The sequence below is a fragment of the Pantherophis guttatus genome, chromosome 1, assembly GCF_059756535.1.
Source record: "Pantherophis guttatus breed Tessera chromosome 1, ASM5975653v1, whole genome shotgun sequence".
Taxonomy (NCBI): Eukaryota; Metazoa; Chordata; class Lepidosauria; order Squamata; family Colubridae; genus Pantherophis; species Pantherophis guttatus.
The window spans coordinates 96239895-96262990 of NC_142063.1; the positions used below are offsets into that span (position 1 = coordinate 96239895).

At 38.0% G+C, this 23096-nt stretch overlaps 1 protein-coding gene across 8 annotated transcripts in view; it reads right to left on the minus strand.

The window, feature by feature from the left end:
- Positions 1-12796: 12796 nt before the first annotated feature.
- TEAD1 (TEA domain transcription factor 1) overlaps positions 12797-23096 on the minus strand; it is a 206602-nt gene continuing 196302 nt past the window's right edge. For all 8 annotated transcript variants that reach the window (XM_087878628.1, XM_087878640.1, XM_087878637.1 and 5 more), the window contains one exon: positions 12797-21101. In XM_087878628.1, coding sequence (XP_087734754.1) covers positions 20988-21101 — 114 coding nt within the window. In that variant the 3' untranslated portion in view covers positions 12797-20987. The remainder of the gene's footprint in view (positions 21102-23096) is intronic.

Consider the following 23096-nt stretch of genomic DNA (forward strand, 5'->3'; position numbering starts at 1 on the left):
TTGCATAAAGTGTTAACATGGTTATTGCTGCTTTGAATTAGCACTTCAAGGGTATTTTTTAAAACCTACAACAGTGATAGAGGCTGGGTTCACATCAGAGGTGGGTTTCAGCAGGTTCTGACCAGTTCTGGAGAACTGGTAGCAGAAATTTTGAGAAGTTCAGAGAACCGGTAGTAAAAACTCTGACTGGCCCCGCCCCCATCTATTCTCTGCCTCCCAAGTCCCAGCTGATTGGGAGGAAATGGGGATTTTGCAGTATCCTTTCCCTGGATTGGGGAAGGAATGGAGTTTTTACAGTATTCTTCTCCTGGAGTGAAGGGAAAGGAGATTTTACAGTATCCTTCCCCTGCCACCCCCACCAAGCCATGCCACGCCCACCAAGCTACACCCACAGAACTGGTAGTAAAAATATTTGAAACCCACCACCGATTCACATGATTCTACATCAGGAACACTGAACCACAAACTAGTCAACTGCATAGTTAAGACTAGTGAGTTTTGTATATCACTATGTTTTTTCCGACTCAGTCCCTGTCCTGAAGAACCACAAGTTCAGGAGTGAGCAGAGGTGGTCTTCCAAAGAGCAGAGGCAGTGACAGAGAAGGCACGACCTTTGGGGTTCTTTGCTGATAAGATCTGGAGAAAGCTGACCCTGCCAATTCTTACTGGATAAGCAAAAACAATCAGAAAAATATTGTATGGCTCAATGTGTTAACTCCGGAAACTAGACTAATTGAATGCATTCAATTAGTGCATGCATAATTGCACTATAAGCATATTATGTAAACAAATAAGCATATTATGTAAATATAAATCAAATCTTTATCATGGTCATAGACCAACATGTAAATATAATCTTTATAATATATTATATTCCTACTTGATTTGATTTCCAAATATTATATACTTGTGCCTGAAGAAGGTTCTTCCCCTACAATATTTGTAGCCATGGTAATCAGTTATGATCTCTCTCTCTGTGTGTCTCTTATCGATCTCCATCCATCCATTCACATGTACACACACATACACAAATATGCCCACCCCCTGAAACTGATGCCACAATAATTTTATTGCTGATGAAAGTGTTAGTTTTCTTTTGATGCAGTTCTTTTCTTTCAGCTGCCACAACAGATGGGCAAGACTACTCTTACAATCTGGGCTCACACAAGGTTTGAATGAAGATGGTGACATCAACAGGAACTAACTAGTAACAGAAATAATGAGCACCAAACAAACCAATATGACAAAGGGATTAAACTAATAGAGGCCAGACCTGGTTGGTTCTACTTTAATAGCCAGAAAGTCATTCTTTCCATGTTAGCCGAGCATTTTGGAAGCTATGCTTCTTTATACAAACTTGGGCTACAGACAGGACAATCTAGAACAGGGATGTCAAACTCAGATCGTCACGCCGGCATCACGTAACATATCGGGGCTTTTTCCCTCTTCGCTAAACCGGGCATAGGCATGGCCAGCATGTGATGCATCTGGCCCGCAGGCCAGGAGTTTGACAGCCCTGATCTAGAACATTAGCTTTAAATATGTATTTATTTTGCAGGTAAGAGTTTATGCAGCTATTGCCAAATGCAATTGAAAACCAGACACAAGTTTAAAAATCTGGAGTGGTTGAATGTTTATTTTTCACAAACTTCTGCTCATCTTGAGTTCTGGCAGAAATTGCCAGTCTGTGGCAAAGCCAAAGATTTAACAAATGATTTCCCAGGAATTTGTTAATAGCATGATGAGGCATATTGTCCTCTAACGCCAACTTTCCCTTTATGGTAAGCTTTTTTTTTTTAACTGAATAGGTTCTTGAGAATTAGTTCAAACAGCTCATTTGGAAACACACACCTTGTTTCAGGTAATTCCAGCTCCGTTTCCTGATTTCAGAGTGTTCCATGCTCCAGTTTACATGAGTAATTTTGCATCCTCCCAAAGACCTGGGCAACAGAAATTAGCAGTAATTGAAGTCAGGTTACCTTGACAAGCCACTAGGTGGCTCCATTTCCATGGCAAGTCATTCATTCAAGGCACTAGTGGCTCATTGCTCAGGCTTGATGCTCTATCTATCCCAACAGTTTTAATAATACATATGGAGACAATTACTGTATGCTGAATCACAGTGAGCCGGCACTTCATTATACAGATGCAATTCTAATGCAATCCATAATGTTTTTCAACTAGCAATGATATTAATCATGGTCTTTTGCATCTCAGACTACTCACTTGTGTAAATAGCTAATAATAATTTGCTGCCCTTTAAGGACACTAAAACCAGCTGTTTGCAACAGATGTCTCACTCGGCCTATTGGCCTGCCCCATTTTAATCACTCATAACCATAATGAAAAGATGCACTCTGGGAAGTTTTACAACCTCATCAGTTTGCATCAACAGGGTCTCTGGAATTACAGCCAGTTACATGCATCCTGAATCTCCTAGGGAGACCAGAGCTATTGTTGACAACAAGTATTCTCCTTAACTGATGTTGACCTTATGGGCAAGATTCTGAGAAGGACCCTCTGCTATTTCCTGCCTCTCAACCTGTTTCTCCCACCCCCAGCATAGTGTCTTTAAAAAAAGGCACAAAGTTTACAGTGAAAATCTGTCAACACAAGGATTATACACATCCCAGATCAGGATGGCCCATGGCTGAAAACACACAAAAACGTGCTAAGTCCAAAGCAGTTTTTTCTTAACCATTTAGAATAGAATAACAGAGTTGGAAGGGATCTTGGAGGTCTTCTAGTCCAACCCCCTGCTTAGGCAGGAAACCCTACACCACTTCAGACAAATGGTTATCCAACATCTTCTTAAAAACTTCCAGTATTGGAGCATTTACAACTTCTGGAGGCAAGTTGTTGCACTTATTAATTGTTCTAACTGTCAGGAAATTTCCCTTAGTTCTAAGTTGCTTCTCTCCTTGATTAGTTTCCACCCATTGCTTCTTGTCCTACCCTCAGGTGCTTTCTGCATTTCTGAAGGAGGCACAGCAATAACATCTGTAAAGGGGCTTCTCCATAGTGGCTCCCTTTCTCTGGAACATCATTTCCCCAGAGATTAGAATGGCCCGTACTCTAACACTCTTCCAGAAGGAGCCCATTAAATGGCTCGTGATGTGTTGTGGCCGGGGTGTGGGGTTATTACATTATTTTATTAATATATTATATGCTTATTCTCTTTTACTAGTTTTACTGTTTTAAACATGAGGTTTTATATTCCTGTAAGCAGCCTTGAGTCGCCATGTATGAATAGGCGGCAATGTAAATTTCCTAAAATAAAAATAAATTGTTTTCAAGCTGTAGAAGAAGTGCTAATTACAACCTCCCTGTTTGAACTTCCCTTTGTAAAAGGTAGAAGAAATGGAGACCTGGAAAGAGTGGTTGGATTTAAGGAGAATCATAGCAAGATGGAATTCCTATAGGTAGTCCTTGTTTAATGACCATTTGTTCAGTGAGCAAAGTTACCATGGTGCTTAATGACCGGTACTTGTGACCAGTCCTCCTCAAAATTCTGGCCATCCCAGCTCCTGGTGATCATGTGATTATATGTGATCTGGGCACTGGGCAACTGGTTTGCACTTATGATTGCAACATTCCATAGTCAACTGATCATCATTTGCAACCTTCCTATTGGCTTCCTACAAGCAAAGTCAATGGGGAAGATCACAAGTTGGCCCTGCAAGTCTCTTGCACTCTATCTCTCTCAGCGGCATCCCCTTACCTGCCAGCTGGGCAGCTTGGAAACCACCTGGGACTGGATTAACAACCCACAATCCTTGTTTAATGGCAGCGATGGGGAATGCAGCATTGCCATTCCTCAAGAATACAATCATGTGATATCACACTTTATAGTTATATCACTTAGGAACAAAAATGCTGGTCCCAATTACTGCTGTTAAGCAAGGTCTACCGGTATCAGGGATATCCAAATCCCTATCTTAGGAATTTTAACTATTGATGCATGCCAGCTTCTTTTAACAGTGCATGTGATGGAGCTCTGAAACTGTTAAACCCTCCATCGTAGACTGGAGGGGGGAAATGAACAAACAAGACTGTGTGATGTCCTGTATATCATTTTGAAATCATATTCCGTTAAGAGCACAAAGTTATATTCTTGATCAGAGCCACTTCTGTTTTGCCTCTTGCTTTGATCAAAAGGGGGGGGAAAGATGCATACAATACGTTTTGTTTTATGAATTACAATATAAGTTGTCTTTAACAATAGGCGCTTTTGTGACTGTTCCCAAAAGAGACGCAAGGCTGAAGGAAAAAATTATCCTTTCCTGCCTACAGATGGTCTTTCAGGAATAAAGGAATATATTGTCAGGTGCACCACAATGTTTATGATCTCAACAAGTAACTAAAGAGAACTTCACTGACTTTTGTTCATGCATGGGGATCTAGCAATTATTTAAATGGAAACATTCTGGAAAAGGTTAGTAAGTGGTAAAGCAAGAATTTGTGAGTATGTTTTTCCATTGACAATTACTACTAAAAGGCTAATAAATTCTATTGACAATTTATTAGATTTTCATCATTGCCAAGATGAAGAATATTGTTCTTTTAAAAATAAATTCAATTTCATGCATTTTAACATGCCACATTTTCAAAGTAACTAATCTGTTTGTTAATCTATGGAGCAAGTTAGAGACATTTGAGATACCATTATTGTCACCTTTGTGTACAAAATCTGCCTTTTATGTTAAATAATTGCCATTCTAGCAACATTAAGGATTGTTGTTTTTACATAGGGACACGTCAATGAAACATTGGTTTAAAATTCGTATGAATTAAAGAGAAATTAGTGAGTGATCATTTCTGAAGGGATAATTTACTAATGAATGTAGTGCCTGCATATTTTTATATATATATAAAGACTCCAAATATCTGTCTAATAAGTTCTGACAGGAAAATAAAAAATCAATCTGTGATTTTCAAGAGGAACCGAAGGTGCTGGTTTCCACATGCTTGAAGCTCAATTTACTTTTCCATTAAGGTTGGTACAGTAAGCAGAATTTCAGCAGCAATGAACAGATTGCCAGAGAAAAATGAAACAGAAAGACTTATTTCCTGCAATCCAAACCGAAGCATGGATTGCGAACTTTGCACTTCTTCGGTTTGGTCACCCGTGAAAGAGGAAAGAAAAAAATATATACTGGATGGCCGTGAAGCACTTTATCAAAACAAAAGCTTTCATATCGGTGACAGGAGAGTCACTAGCTGCCATATGTCACTCTAATTTACATATGCTAAGCCAAGCCTGGCCAATGGCGTTCCGTCAAACTCTTCCTTGACCCTGTTGTTCCCTATAATGAATGCCCCTTTGTCAGCAGTGCTAATGCTACGCAATCTGTTTGGCCATATTGCCACATGTAGCCCAGCTTGGTGCAGGCCTGCACATTTTGCCACATCAGAGTCCCGTGCTGGATGCTTCGCAATCTGTTGCTCTTGAAAAGTGGAATTCAGCTGCGAGAAAAGGAGGCCCTTCATTGTTATCCCTGTCAGGCATTCCAAGTGTGGCTCTTCCGAGAGCAGCTGTCTCCCAGGCCTGGGTTGAAAACACACTTCCTGCCAACAACTTGGCCTGTTGTATGAAAACAAATTGCAGGGTGAAATAGAGTTGTTTTGACCAGTTCCTTCAAGTGTGTAGGTTACACTTTCCAAGTCTTCAAGCTACATGGGATTCCTTCCTGCCTCCGTGCCTGATAGGACGACACCTCTGATTTGGTGCCGTTCACTTTTGCAATCACCACACTCCACGATTCCAGTAAATTGGGATAACTCTTACCGTAAACTGGGAACAATGTACTCAATAATACAGAATGATTTTTTTTGCTGAAGTAAGCATCTGATAAAGTGGTGGGTTCCAACCGGAGTTACCACCGGTTCTCTTCGCGCATGCGCACTGCGCAAGCCCATTAGATTTCTGCCCAGCTGAGGCGCAGCAATCCACTCTGCTGCGCCTATCAGCTGGGCTAAAAAATGACAAATGAAGGTAGGTATAACGTGGGGGCGGGTGGGAGGGCCAGCTCACAGTCATATAGAACCAGTTCGCTGATGTCACATCATCACCACTACCGGCTCACCTGAACTGAGCCGAACCGAGAGCAACCCGCCACTGATCTGATATTAGGGGAATATTCTTGGATTCATGTTATAGTTCAGTTAATTATTAGTGAGCTCATGAATCAATAGTTTGCTTCCTTTGTGGGCATCAGTTATAATAGTGCCATTCATTTTTATGTGCTGGGGATGATTACTAAGGGTGGACATGTTTGTTGTTGGAAACCGCTTTGATTTTGCTTTCTAATGACAGATACAATCTGGGAAAAAAGATATCATTTCAAGCACAGGCAACTTGCTTTTGTTTAATATGTTTTAACCTTGCATGTTTCTTTTTGTTTCTAAAACTTCCTATATGGGTATCTGATTATGTATTTGTAAAGGCATTTTTATAAATATTTCAAGTATTTTTAAATAGCGCATTTTTAAGAAAAATGAAACCAAAATGCCCTGAGATCTGCTTACAGTCACAGAATTGTCATTCAAAAAAAAATAGTAGAACAAGATTGCTCCTGCTCTGCGTTGCATTGCCATGAAGTGTAAAAACGATTAAAAGGCAATGCTTAATCAAATATAAATATTTAAGTTGCTTACAGATTTAGTTTCCATTATGATCTAGGTTTATGAAAATAAGAGTTCTATGTAAAGGAAATCACTGTTTTCCACATGGAGGATTCATTCATCATTTATTTACATGACTTTCCAGAGAGAGGCAAAGTGGCATTTTAAGAGGCATGAAAAGCAAAAGGCAGTAAAATTAAGACTCTGTCCCTAAATTCTTAAAGCTCTTCGAAGAGCAAAAGGTTAAACAAAAACCAAAACACTACTACACCATACAGAGCTTTTGCAACACAGCAAATAAAAAATGAACCAAATGTTAGCCTAGAAATAGATAAATGTATAGGCACTGTAACTATGCGTCCTTCATTACAAAAAACAGTTCTTTATTTCAGAACCGTGTCCTTTAGATTTTGTTTTTCAAAAGTTCACTTTTGACTTAACTTTTACTATACAAATGGTACCACTTTGTGCATAGGATTTCATGTACCTGTGAAAAATACTGAAATTGAATTGTTTTTTTTTAAATATTTATTTATTTATTACATATATATGCTACTCACCTCACTATCAAGTGACTCTGTACTGTTTGATTTTAGATATTTTTATTAGAATAGGGGTTTATTAAAAGCTTTTCTTGGCTTTGGTCTTGAATTTTCCTTTGTAAAGCAATGTTATAAACATGACAATTTCTTAATCCCGATGAACCTATTTCAGATGAGCCCTCTTTTCAGGTTTGTCCTTTATTTGTTTCAAGAAAATATGGTCGCTGAATTTATAGTACACAGTAAAGGAAAAGGGACTTTCCTGCATGTTTGTTTGAAGCCAGAATCGTAGCAAACGGCCTTTTGCAGACCGTAACTATTTCTTATCTGGTATCTGTAAAACATCGTTTTCCTCAGTATCCCGCCTTCTGTTCTCCACCAGTTTCCAATATAGTTCACTCACATGATACAGGACTAAAGGAGAGACACCTGCTGTAAAATAAACTGAATTTTGTCATGAAAAACTCCCTTTGCCACGAAAGCATATTTCCCCCTTACTAAGACAAGGTTTACATTAAGCACATGCTGGCAAGCCAGGAAAGGCTGTGTGGATTTATGGCCGGCTTTACTGCTGTCACACAAGGAAAACACGTTTGCGGTACCCGAATTGTCAAAAACTCTATGCTACACTGCCGCCTTCTCAGCCATTTTCTTCAGCAGGATCCTGGTGTGTGATATTATGAATCAATACACATTCTGTGGATGATTTTTCTGCTTTGCTAACTAAATTTAATAGTTAATCATCTGGGGGCCAGGTTCTCCAAAGGCACCAGCGTTCTTTAGGTACTCATTACTTAGCCATGATAAGACCTTCACTTACTGGACAATTCTAACAGGCACCTTTCCATTATGAGCATCCAAAGTTGACCCAATGTCATGTTTCTTGCATAGATCATCATCCTCTTTTAATGAGTCCACATTTCCTTGTGGGGTAGAGTTTGGGCAACTGAATGAAGCCAAGTGTTCACTGGCCCGATGTCCTTCCTGTCGCCAATGTGGAGTTATATTCAGCAGATATATTCTTAGCGTGCCTAGAGAGAGAAATCTCTACCCAGGATCGAACTCATAGCCTCCTGATTGTGAGGAGCAAGCTCCACCTCTAGGCCACCGCACCACTCATTTCTTGCACAGATATACTGATGATTTTATTTGCTTATTTGTCTGAGAGGCACTGCCCAAAATTTTCAGAGCATTACACAGCCCCAGGACCTCTGGTTGTGTATCCCTGAGTATAAAGAACTTAATTGGTCTTTTGTGCCACTATACCAGCTCCAAAAGTATTGAGATGGTTAAGCCACTAATTCCAGGATTTAGATACCTGACTGGTTACATTAATCATTTGATCATAGGCAATTAGGAAATTCTAAAGGCGTTTCAGCAGATTACGGAGTGGTAGCAATGTCCTAGGGAAGACATATAAGCTTTTGCAATAATGGAATGCCTTCCATCAGAACCTCTAGATTGCTATTGCCTGCCCCCAAGGCCAGATAAGTGTTCAATTATACTGTAAAGTCAGTTGGTCTTCACATTTGCTCTTGTCCATGTAGAGTGACCACACAGACTGTCTAGGATCTGACATTCTCCTCGTGGTGAGCCAGATATTGTGGGTATTCATAATATCTGGGTAATTAAGAGAAGCAACAGAGCCTCTAACAAATATCAGATGCTCCAAGAAAACAATAAACATAGTACTTAAAGCTTGAGTAGGAAAGCCTTGGATCTGTCCATTGTGATGTCTCCCCTTGGCATCTCTTGCCAGGATGAACCAAAATGATCTGGAGAAGAAAACAAAGCAAACACACACACAGAGACAGAAAAAACACTGAACAGAAAAGCAAAACCAAAACAAACATGCAAAACACATATACGGTAGGTCAGTGTAATTATTTCTCCAACATTCCTTTAAATACACAGTTCTCTCAATTATTATCATACTGTCAATGTGAATGAAACACAAAAATACTTTGGAACAAAGCCAAATAATCTTCTCTGAACTAATATAGATATGAAAAGCCCAGCATTTCTGAAATTTTCCAGTGTTTTTTACAATTTTGAAACACAATTGTCTCAATGGAATGTAAGTTAATTCTAGTGAAACAGATTTGTTGAAACTCTATGCAACGTTTCAAGAGAAAGAATGGGCTCATTCAATTGTTACCAAGCTATGCAATGAATATAATAGTAATCTCAAAACAAAATCAAATTTTAAAAAAGGTAGGAGGAGATGATGCATACTTTATTCAGGAAAACAATGGCAGAAAGAGAGGGTTATCTCCCCCTCCAATTTCTGAACATCTGAAACATCTGGTTGGCTTCTGTGAGTAGCAAAATGTTGGTCTGGCAAGGCTCTTGCATGGCTGCTATACAGGAAAAATATGCAATTGGCACAGGAGAGAAATTATAAGGAGAACAGTAGAAAGGATTCTGGAAATTATAAGGAAAACAGCAAGAGCAATAAGAAAAGGTTTTGATTATTTTTAGTATTATATTTTTTACAATGGCCCTTTCCCACATGAAAATAGGTTGAAATTGAGATACACAGCAATACAGAAATATTATGCCAAAATATTTTTCAGTGCAATCTCATTATTTTATTCTTGTTTATTCTTCTTTAAAAGAATACTTTATTCTTTTACTGTTTGAATCTTGGCGACTGTCAAGACCCTGCAGTTTTCTTGGTGAGGTTTTTCAGAAGTGATTTCCCATTGCTTCCTTCTTAGGGCTGAGAGAGTGACTGGCCCAAGAGGTCACCCAGCTGGCTTTATGCCTAGAGCAGGACTAGAGTATACAATCTCCCAAATTCTAGCCTGATGCGTTAACCACTATTACAAGATGACCCTTACAGATATATTAGTTAGACATAAATCCTATAGCTATCGCCCAGGGATGTCCTAATAGTCTAAATTCATTTCTTGAGTATAGTTTAGATTTGAATGAAAATCGATTCATATTACAAAGCAGAAATTTTTAAAGGTCTCTGCATATATGGAATGTGTCTTTCCTTAATACCTTTGATGCTCCCTGTCCATGATAACCTCACCTCATTAATAGGCTCTTTTCTACACCTCCAAGAGCTGTTTGGTCTTATCACAGCTTGAAGAGGGAGCAGTGCAAGAGTTAGGAAAAAGCCACGTATTTGGATGCTATTCCTGCTTTTGAGGGGTTCTTGTTTGGGAAAAATGACTTTTGAAATTATTTTAGTTTATTTTGGAGTTTAGGTATACTTGCATTTCCAGTTTCTTTTCTGTATTTTAAGCTTTAAGTCTGCCTGTCCATTTTTGCTGCAGCTCTGTACATGTGTTACTTTAAATCACATATTTGTAATGCATTGTTATCCATACCTGGCATAGCTCTCCTATGGTTAAACACACATACAACTGTGGAACAGGTGTTGTTTACCAGAACTTGCAAACATTGGGCTTCTAATGCTGGTCAAATATTAAACCGAAATGGAAACTGCTCCATTATGATTGCATGAAAGATATAGGCAGAAAACAGCTGGGGAAACTGCTGTTAAGAACAGGGTTTGGGGATGGTACATACAGTGAAATAAACTATACAGCATTGTTTAATATGTTGTGTGAACATACCCTGTATAACTCACAAAGTGATGTGTTCAGCTTTTCTAGCATGGCCTTGTCTCAGATCTTTTTCTATCTGTCAGGGAATAGTAGAGGCTACTTTCCCAACATATTCTGTTACATTTTATTTGAAAGAATTCACGTGTTATGCTTATTATAATTATTTGGCTTTTATTTCCTGAACTTGATATCATGCCACCACCATCATCATCTCTAGCTTGCAGCCTTATTTTGCAGCATTTGAGGGTCTAGATCCAGGCTCCGTATCTGGAGGTTTATGGTCCTGATCTTCTATGCCAGATTGAACTTTGAAATCCTGCACAGAACTCTGATCACAGGATGTTGTTAGTGATAAAAGAGACAAAGCAAGCTTTCCCCTAAAAGCCTCTTTAAATCTGCTCCGGAGACTTGGTGCATTTGGAAGAGTTGCCATAGAAGATGGAGTCAGGAAACCCCCAGATGAAAATCATTTCTACTGAAAAGATCCCTTTATGAACTGTTGGGCCCTAATATCTGTGGAACAGCAAAGTCGATCCAAATCTAAAAAACAAGCCTATTGCTGAAAGTAAAGATTGAACTGAAGATTAAATAAACTTAAAGTATTCAAGCAGTGCTATCCTAAATAAAATTTCCAGAAGACAGCATGGTGAAGCACCATGCTTGCAAGAAAAAATAGGTAGATGTGTCATTATGTTCATTAAAAATTGGATCAATTTTAGGAACTCTTTATTTTTAAGTCCCAAAATGTTTTCTGATAAATAAATTTCCCTTGCTGGCCGAGGAATGAGCACAAGCTGTGGTGGATGCTTCCCTCCTCCCCCTCCTTCTCCTCTTGTGTGCACCCTCCTGGCCTCACCACAGCTGGCCAGGGGGTTGTGAGAGGAGGAGGGGGAGAAGGAGGGAAGCCTCAGCCACAGTTTGTGCTTGTTCCTCAGACAGCCTGAATTTCCAAAAAGAAAGAAAAGGGGTAGCATAGAGCCCCAAGGAGAGCTTGCTGGGCTTTCCGAGAGAGTGAGAAGACACACACACACGCACGCACAGAGAGAGGGGGGGGGAGAGAGAGAGAGAGAGAGAGATACACACACACAGAGAGATACACACACACACACACACACACACACACACACACACACACACACAGATGGGAGGGAGACCGGATGACGGGTGAGTGTCTTTGGTGAGGGCCCTCTGGCTTTCTCTGAACCTGATCCCTGGGGTGGGTGTGCGAGGTTCAGCAGGGCCCCTTTTTCCCGCTGCCCTGAGCTTCTTAAAGCCGCGGGCCCATCCCCCTTTCCATCATCCCCACCTCCCGGATCCCATTCCCACCCCGCCAGCCATGTTAGCGAGGCCGGCGTCGGTTGTGACTGGGTCGGGCCAGTGTCTCAGGGCGGAGAGTAGGTTGTGCGTCTCCCTGAGCGACCGAGGCATGCCCAGCACCAACATGGCCAGAAGAAGCTCCAGCAAGAGTAAGGCGCCAGAGAATCAGCCCCAGCTGCTTCTCCATCCCTGGCCATCGCTGTTACTTTCTCAGGCCAGGCGAGAAGTGACTGGGAGGGGAGGGTGAGGCCAGCCAGTGATGGGACAGGGAGCTGCAGCAGAGGGCCCAAAGAGCCGCATGCGGCTCTGGAGCCACGGGCTGCCGACACCTGGTATAGGGCAATACAAGCAACAAAATGATAACAACAATAGCACAACAGAGATGCTCAACAGATATGTTGTAAGTAAGATATAGTTGGTATGCCTTGCTCTTTACCACCATTGAAGTATGTGAATGGGATTAACATTCTTCTAAACTTCTTTACCAAAATTTGACTCTTGGAAGATGTTATTCATAAGGCTTTAATATATAATAGGAAGATCCTTTATTATGATGTGTTTAACATCCAGCTTTTTGAAGGCACTTATCTTTTGAGAAGGATAAAAGTGTCAGGGTCAGATCTCAGGACCTACCAGCCAAACTCTGCCTGTACACCCATCAGGGACACTTCATGTGTAAAGAGTCCCTCCTTCAGGGCCTAACTGACAACATTGAAGCAAATTAAAACAAAATTGACAATGATTTTATTTCCTTTATTTCCAATCAATACTGTAGGAATACAAATTTTCTAGAAAGCTACAAAAAAATCTACCACTTTATCAAGAAGGCATCAAAATGTGTCACTTTGCAAAGACATGAACACCTGCAGTAACCGACACAAAAATAGCATTTTTAGAGTGATGAAATAATTGCACTTAACTGTCATGGATATTAAAGGTATCACACATATGTACCGCGAAAGCTAGAATACAGTTTTTTTTTACAAAGCACTTTTATAAAAAAATTCTCTGCACACAAACCCTATAATTTTCATATTACTATCATACTAAAGATAAATTCACTTTAAAGCCAACACTTAAAACGTTTTTAAAAACAAAGAAGGTACCAGTACCTACACACAGACGACAAATACAAGAATACTGTACTGCCAAAAGGTTTGATTGAAAGTTGTTTTGAAAACTTCAAAATATGTTAAGACACAATTTGCCAAGGTTCATTTTTCTTTTAAAATAGAGCTTTCCCTCAATGCCTAAGCAAGAGGTACTTTGTCATCCAAGGCAGATTGACACCCCTATTCCCAAAATAACCAGCAGCAGTACAATATTAAAATAACCACTGACCATATATGAATATGCTTAAGTCACAAACCCAGTTTATACACATTACACAAATAAACAAAGTGAGAATTCCATTAAGTCATTTACAAATGTGAACAAATGCATGTGTCAAATAAAAAAAAAAAGGAAACAGAAAGAAAACCTTTTGTTTTTACATAAAATGTACTGATATTAAAAAATTAAAGGCTATTCAGGTTTTAAAAACTGTTATAAAATTATTCTGTCTTTTTCAGGCACATATTGTAGGCTTTTCTTTTGCAGTTAGGAGCCTTGATTGAGAGGCCCGTGTAAAAGAAAGGAAACAAAATGAGAAACAAAAAGAAAACCACCGTGTGAGGAGGTAACAGGATGTATGTCCTTTGTGAAGCGAGTGCATTTTGGAATTGATACAGCAGAACAACCTTTTGGGAAACTCTCACAGCCATAGTAATCTACGCAATTGGAGATCAACAAATCCAAATTTACACTGTACTTTCAATTATTCAGTCTTTCTATTCACAGAAATGGCCGGGAGAAAGAAAACCAAACAAGATTACCATGTAGTAACCAAAGTAATAATAGTAATGATAATATTAATTAACCTGAGTAGAGACAAAAATGGGAACCAATTTATGTTGTTACGGACATCCCGTTTGGAGGTGGGCAGGGAGTGATGCTTTAATGCCTCCCCAGGTGCTTCAATCCCAACTTACATTGGAATTGGGGTGTGAGCATTGTAGGCAATTAAATCACTACCTACTGCAGATGGTGGAGTGTTCTTCCCTGGATTAGCATATATTAATCATGTATATCTGTCCTACAGAACAAGGATGCCACGTATATCTATCCTACAGAATAGTAGGTCAGTATTTCTGTCCTATAGAACACAGATGGGCCAGTTTTTAGCCTGTGTTGATGTCCTTGGTAACTGCATCATGCCCAGGGGCTGTAGAAAGTATAGGCAGAGTGGGTGAGGCCCCACCTTTCAATCTTGTTTTTAAGTATTAGGCAAATGCCCATACTGTCTCTTCTGGCCTTAACCCCCCTTCACCAACATGGGAAGAATAAACCCATTTGGCGGAGGGATTAGAGGACTTTTAATGGGTGAAATGGATGCAAGTCTTCACCCTTCAGTCCACTACCTCAAAAACTGGATTCGCATTTCAAGCCCAGCCACAAGGAACTGCAAACAAGGTGCTGCAACCCATAGGTTGACCACTCCTATAGCAGAACAACATATGTTACATGATGCTATGATGCTAATGTTGTGTTAAAGTTGATTGATTTGTAACTGATTTTCCTACACTGTCAAGACAAGGTCAGTTTAGAAAACACGCCAAACCATGGTTTTCATTTCCCGTAACGTACAATCCAAATCACTGAACAGCAACCTTTTCAGGCAGCCTTTTGGGAACAGAAAATCTTTTGTGAGGGAAAAATAATAAAATAACATGAAATGTCCGTCAATCTTCTCTCTTGCTCCAAACAATTGTTTATATTGTTTTGGCCTTCTCAAATAACAGCTTGTGAGATTTGTGGGATTCTGAGATTTCACCTATTTTTATTTTAGCATGCTTAATTCTTAATTTTATTTTAGCATGCTTAATAATAGCTGCCTCATACTTTCATGTATGTACTGCCAACTCTAGGTAGCTTAAATAATGGTTTCAGATATAAAATATAGTAGGTAAATCATGATTCTGAGTTACTATGTTTGATTATTATATATGATTGTTCAGAGATTTGAAAGGGAACTCTATGATGCACAGCTTCTACAGGCTGAGTAAGAAACATTTTTACTAAAAGGTCATCAATGCAGATGTTTTATCAAGTATAGAATGAATAAAACATTGATTCACATTCTATGATTCTGATTCTGTGTACTTGGAAAATTGTGATTAGATTTCATAAAATTTGGTATTATTTAAAAACTGGTTTATACACTACAATATGATTTATTTTTATTTAGTAGAATGAGAAATCCAAGCCAATATGTTTTATAAATTGTGTGTTACACTTTAATGTGTAACACGAATGAAGCCAAATATGGCTTATTTGACAATCATCATTAAGCAAACAAAGATTTAATCAGTTGTTGTGTGAACAGTTTCTAAAACATCATTAAATTTCCTTCCTGGTTTGGCATGATGTCTAAACTAAAGAAAATGAAGCATACTCTAAGAATTGAACCAAGACTAAAATTTACCACTTTGCAGCTTTTGAAATTCTATAAATCACCTTTATATTCTTGGTTGCTTTTGTTCCATTTAATTATTTCTGTTACTTGAAGGTGATAAAAACAGGAAGATTGAGTTCAAGGGAGTTGCCAAACTGAATGGACTCTAGTAGTAAGTGAGAAAATAGATATGAAACTTGCAAATTACATAACATAGTGGTACAGTACCTAAATAAGCCATTCTAGAATTCAAGTAAGTATAAAATTACATTTGTAAAAGCTATGTTTCAACTGCAACAACTTGTACCATTTCTTTTTTTTCTCAATTTATACATAAGACAATAAATAAAAATGATTCCTTTGCAATAAAATATACTCCGCCCACTTCCTAACTTATATCTGTCTCAGCAGATATATTTAATAGTTGTAAATATATATAGTTTACTTTTGAGGCCAAGCAATCCTTAGGGGATTAGATGCAAGAAGAGAGTGAGGGAGATTTAAATCTTTGAAGAACAAGAAAACCAGTATGAATGAAAATGAAAGAGAGAGGGGAACAATCACAAATGTTACCACTTTGTGCTGCACAGTAATTTTAATTAAAAAAAAAAACTATTAAAACCAGAATAGCTACAATTCCCTCTGCCAACTTTTGGTTTTACTGCTATCAGTTTTCTCATGTGTGTGTGTGCATGTATATACATACGCACACATACCTTTTTGAATGAGTACATCAGTATCAACATTGTCAATGTCTCTTGAAATAAGCATTCTTCTTCAAATTCACAAACTGTGCTAAATGGCACCCTTTAATTAAAGAAGCTGCCTGTCTAGTAGTGTGACAGTAACAGACTGAATGATACCAGTCTGAAGGATTTTCTAACAATATTTCTTATTCATTTCTAAAAAAAAAAAAATGGTGCCCAACAGCATGGGTTAAGTTTCAGAAGTATTTTGATTCATGCTTTTCAATTTTACACATCCGATTGCTCAAATTTGTAAACAAAATAAGTGCAAATTTAAGATGGAGAAGAGGGCCATCTTCACAGAACCAGTTAGTACATTAATAAAATCACATTTGTCCTTTGCTTAATTTTCTGCTAATTATGGAGAAATGTCAAATTGGATGGAGAAAGACATGGCAAAGGTGAAATACTGATTTTTTTCCTTTTTAATGCTAGTTATCAAAGCCTCAGAAACAACAAGAGGGAGATTAGTTTCCAGCATTATGCACTCTCGTGATTTGAAAAAAGCATGCTACTATAAAAAGATACTCTTTGAGAACGGAGGCCTGTTAGTTTTGACTGTGTCCAATAAACCAAAGGCATTATGGTGATCTCTAAATATTTTTGGTCTCTACAATTTGTCATTATTATGGCAGCACTTTTCTAAGCTGGAACTTCAAAACCAAAGGCACTTGCATGCAAGAGTGCAGAGTCACAAACTAAGTATTTGGTCATGAGAATTGGAAAAGGCAGCATTATTTATACAATTCACTTTCTGCAGAAAATTCTAGAGCTGTTTTGTTTCATTTTGGTATAAAGATTCCAACTATGTGGTAATGGGGATTGACTTATGTAGGAAGGTTTCTTTGACCAAAAGGGTTTCCTCTAGGAGATTATTTTTTTATATATACATAAATAAACCAAATTAATGGACTACATATGATTGGCATGATAGGCTAGAAGGTTCTCCTACTATAGCACTAAGGCACTGCATATTGTAATGCTTTGGCAGCTTGGAATTAAGAAGTTCCTACCACAAATAACAGTAACAAGAGTGATGCTTCCAGCTTACAAAAGAGCTCACAGTTGCCAGGCAGCGTTTGGGGGACCAGACATTCCACACAAAACCTTTGACAGACTTAAGGCTTGAGGAAGAAACATGCTCAGGGGATGAATCGTTTACATCCACAAATAAGTGACTGACAAGGCAAACAGTTCCCCATACATTTTTACAAAAACGAACATCAAGAAACATTAGGATGCTTCAGACTGTATAGTCATTACATATGTTTTGTTGCAGGTTGCATTATCAGAAGAAGAAGAAAAAAAACTGTGCCTATTTTGCAAACTGATCTGTTTCACGTGTGAAAAGTGATCCTAATGTTTTAAAACTCCCCCCCCCAAATAAATAAATCCAAAACCCAAAGCCTTATAATACTCGACTGTTAAAAAGAGAATTTTAGACCTGTTAACACCAAGTGCTTCAAATAAAGGGCTCCTTCTGCTAGGTAAAATGCAGTGCTTCTATTTAAGATACTTAGCTAGTGTTAGAAACACGTGAAGAGACCCAACCATAAATGTTCAGTTCTAGTGCTCTCAGACAAAATGACTGACAGCACAATCCTGTGCGCATATCTACCCAGAAGTAAGTCCTATTTAGTTCAACAGGATTTACATCCAGTTGATTGCAGCCCAAGAGGTTCATCTGCCTTAACATCTATTAGTCAAAAGATGCTCAGTTTACCAAGCATTCCAATGTTCTTCTTGGCCTTCCATTCTACTGTTGGCCTAACCTCTTATTTTTGTAATGTTAGAAAATGTTAGAAAATGTTAGAGGAACCCTGTGCGGCAACAATCCACTAGACAGGTGAATGCAATCATGGACAGAAGACCACAGCGTTATGCAGCCTTCCAGATGTTAAGCACCATAATCTTCAACAATGAAGTAAAACAGAACCTTCCAGATGAACTGTATCTTGATACATCCTCAGTCTTTGATGAAAATGTTTTTAATTGTGAAAGTTTATTAACACAGTGCCTAAAATGTTTTATATACAGCATTTACCCTAAGAGCCACTCCAAAATTTAAAAACTTTAGGAAATTGGAATAATTGCTAAGAGCAGCAACTATTGTCATTCTATCATGAATGTAAAATCAATATGAAGGAGGAAAGCTTCCATATTTCGTTCCAGAACTTTTCTCAATTTTCAGCTTTGGATACCTGGAGGCTAAATTTTCATTCTAAATGCCTGAAAAAGTCCCAAACCAAAGAAACTTATATTTAGAATGGGAGCTATGAAGGAGAACTGCCAGGTGCAAAAAACACCCACATAAAAGGGAAGGGGGTGTAGTGACAAAATGTGCAAATTGACATCAACATGGAAAAACGATAACTTATGTACTTGTCTCAGATGTTGGAGTACAAGTATATGAGGATGGAAATTGTATTCCAATATTTATCTACCGCTACGCTTCTAGAAACTTCTCAAGTAAATCCGCTTCCACAAGTGAAGAAACAAAGACAGACTTGGTTGTTATTTGTGGCTAATATTTTTATGTGCCAGCACTTCAAACCACCAAGTTGAATTATGGCACATAAGGAGATGGCTTAGAATCAGAGTAGCTGTTTAAAGCATGTATCAAACCATCTTGTGAGCATGAACACTTCCTAAATTGCATGTCCTAATATAATCTTGATTAAGCCACATTTCAGCCTTGCTCTTGTATGAAGACCTAAACTTTGTACATAATATGTTACTGAAGGAAAAGCAACCCTACATAGGTACAATCAGATTGTGTGCCTAAGCAATACGAAATATTGTATATCTAAACAGTGGAGGGGGGGAAGCTCAAATGAAGGGAAATTATAGTACAGAAGCCAAAATGAAGAGATTAAGAGAAGGATTTGTGTAGAAAGCTCTATGCAAATAATCTGTTCAAACCTTTGGCATGAGTGCTGTGTTCCTTTTCCTGACAAATAGAATTGTAGACAGGAAAAGAAAAATATGGATAATGATCAACAAGGAGGAAGATTGAGCCAGATATTTTGAGAAGTCTACAAAAGAAAAGTTGGTCACAAACTCAACCATTAGTGCTGGTTATAATTCAGAGAATTATAGTCCAACCCATCTGGAGGGGCATAAGGCTGGGGAAAACTATATTCATCATGGCAATTTTAAGACAGAGTCTACCAAGCTACCTGTAACTCACCAGATATGCATTCTGGGCAGCCAAGTGCTTGACAGTCCTTGGATTTATTTCAAATTATCAGAGAAGTTACTTATTTGTGAAGGGATATAGTCATGTGCTGGCATTATATATAGAAGGTCCAGTCTTGACTCATATTTTTATTTATTTATTTATGATCTTTTTTTAAAAAAAATGCTTGATATCTTAGAGCAGTGTTTCTCAATTTTGGCAACTTTAAGATATGTGGACTTCAACTCCCAGAATTCTCCAGCCAGTGTACAATCCTAGAAAATAACTCTCAATCCCTACTGATAAACCTGAGCTAGGTGAAACAGTGATCTGAATCAGTGTAAAACAGTTCTGAAATATATTAAGTCCTTAATGTGGCTTCCACAATTTTTGCATTTTTCACCTGGTGGATCACATTGAGCAAGACTAGCTTAAGAAAACCAAACAGTCTTTTGTCAATGTCAGATATTTTTAGAATTCTAAAGACATTAAAACAGATGAACCTTTTGTTTTAGACCTTCTATTGTTTTTCCCCCAATTACAATAATTGTGACTTTTATCTGACAATGTAATTAAAAAAATAGCACTTTCAAATCCCTCTCCCATATAATTGGTAATTTGGGTGTTGCAATTTCTTGAGTTGTTAAGAAAAACAAAACAAAACCATTTCATATAATATATAATCACGCACACAGGATTACATACACTGTAAGTCTAATCTTTCAGTAATTGTCTAGTTATTGCAAAACGAGCCATCTTTTAATTAAATAATCAAATGTCCTTATTAGTACAAATATTTTATATTTTTAATGCACTAGATAAAATTAGTAAAAGAAAGGAAGTCTTCTCGCTTTGCAATACCTGCTTGAAAGTTTCAGTGAATTAGAATATTAGTTTAATATAGAGGGAAAGAAAAAAAATATATTTTGCCTACTTTAAGGACCTGTCCATTCCCATCAGGCATTTCTTAAGGCTAAGTTTGTCATTTGGCTTCAAACAGAAATTGAGTTGCAGTATAAAATAATTTAGTGATTTACATTCGTCAGTATTTTCCACAGTAATCAGTTATGAAGATACTTTTTTTTAAAAAAAAATTGTGTGCTAATTTATGCTTAGTCAAAATTCATTTCATTCTTGCACCTTAGAAACATGATTTTATTAATTGAGACAAAATACCTCATAAATTCTTATAACTGCTGTTAAGCTTTTCCATGGCAATTGTTCTGTCTTACATTTTTCTAACACAAGTTAAAACTTCCACAAATTCTTAAATATAGTCTCCCTCCAAAAGGGTGGCTTTATAAATTTAAAGAACACTTTGTTTTAAGAAAGAATTTGTACAACTGTACCAGAATTTCACAGCTACAATATTTATCAACACACTCCAATGAGGTTTAGAAAAATGTTGGGGACAGCTCAGCCAAAGAAAACTGCCACTTAGTGTTGAGGTTGACAGTCTGTATTTTCATAAGGAGTCATATTGAAAAGGTGTCTATAAATAACTGTTCAGTCCTTTACAAGCCTGTAGATGTGATGCTGTGCACCATGTTCGCTGTTTGAAACTTCAAATACACAAGCCATGCAAAGGAGCGTTTCTTGAGTGTCCCTGTTTGTTACAACCTGTTTGGGTTTTTTACGTGAAAAAAAGAAGAAAGAAAGAAAGAAGATGACACGTTAGAAACCTGTATTTTGCCACAGGGACACAAAAGTAAAGGATGTCATTTCAAAAGCAGGCACCTTTTTCAGTTTGTATATCAACAAATGACATATTTCTAAACTCACCCGGTCTGTTAAACAAGCAGCTTTTAAGTTAGATTTTTCAATTCTACCTTCACATGAGGACAAGGCAAGGTGGAATTGGTTCAAAGTCAAACTCTGAAGGAATATTTTTGGAATTTTCTTAAGGAAAATACTAATTTTAAACCCTGTCCCTTAGTTAATTAAAAAAAGTCTGAAGCATCCATGAACACAAAGAAGTGGGAACATAAGTAGTTCTTTCTTCTGCAACCTTCTTCCAAAATTTGCTCCAGATGTTTAAGGATACTTTTGAGAAAACATGGAGGCTAATAGCATGAAAGCTTTCATAAAGATTTTTAAAAAATTGTTCACAGATATTTTCTACTTTTTAAAAAGAGAATAAAGATAAAGGTAAAGATTTCCCCTTTCAGTTGTGTCTGACTCTAGGGGGCAGTACTCATCTCCGTTTCTTGGCAGAGAAAGCCACTATTGGCCAAGGACACTTCCGTGGTCATGTGACCAGCATGACTATACGCGGTTGCCTTCCCACCAAAATGCTACCTGTTTATCTACTCATTTTTTCATGCTTTTAAACTGCTAAGTTAAACTGCTAGCTTTTAAACTGCTAGGAGCTGCATCAAGTAACCGGAGCTCATCCCATCATGTGGCACTCGGGTCTCAAACCCAGGCTGTCATTTCCAGCTGACAAGCTCAGCGTTTTTAAATGCTATGCTATTGTGCCCCTTAAAATAAAAGAGAATATAATAGTGCAATTGTAGAACCACCTAACTTTTTAATAACCTGTTCCATCCTAACATTTGGAAATCTGAATTTCCAACCACGTTTTAAATGGAACCAAACCTACTCAAATTTAGAATTTTGGAACTGTTAGTGAGAACTTCCATTCTATGTATCTTGCTTTAAAGCCCGGAGAGAATACACACAGCTACTCCGAAACTCTTCTATTGCAGGCTGACAGGTGGCTTGAGCTATTTGAGCTTCTCTGCATTTCTAAAGTGCTCAGAAAGGGGGTAGAGTTAGGAGTATTGGAGAAGAGAAGAGAGGCAAAGCAGAGGTATAGTAAGTTACATAGATGGATCTGAATTATATTAGATGTCCTGGTATCCAATCTTTCTAAGTTCTCAAGAATTTCAGGAGCTTCTGAAATACAGCCTGTTGAAAATCGATAGCTAACACCGAACATTGCTTAAAATGAGTAAACTGCCAAATGCCGTAAGGAAACATTACCTTCCTTGCACTTTGTACTAAAGAGGTGCCAGCTTCTTCCCCGAATCCCACTTCATCACTCAGAATACTATGAGATAAACACATTGGGTACCCAGTCCAAAGAAAACATGTAAACTCCATTGCTAACATAATTAATAGTCACACATTAGTGCATAACAGGCTTATGCGAATGCCGGTATCTCATTCCCATTAGCCTTCACAGATGAGGGCTAAGAGGAAGAAGCTCCAAGTATAAACACAGCCAAATTTCTACCATTAAGGCACAAATCAGCCTAAATTCACATTAAATATTAAGCCATAATGCAATTTCTTTTCGTTTCATTTAATGCACTGCGCAATCATTCCATTGTGCCTTGATTTCATATTTGAGGTAGGCACAATGGCTTGTTCAACAGATCATGTTTAAAAATCCTAGGTTAGCATTGTCAGTTTCTGACTCCTAAAATTTTATTTTAAAAACCCTGAATCCTCAGCACATAAAGTTTCAAATATTGTCCTGTCAGGAAAGATTAAAAATCAGAACCCTCCTTTGAAATGACATATCTCTCAGCTGAAGGACATTGCATTTCTAACTCATTAAAACAAATCATAAGAAACATCTACCTCCTCCCAACACACTCCAGAGAACAG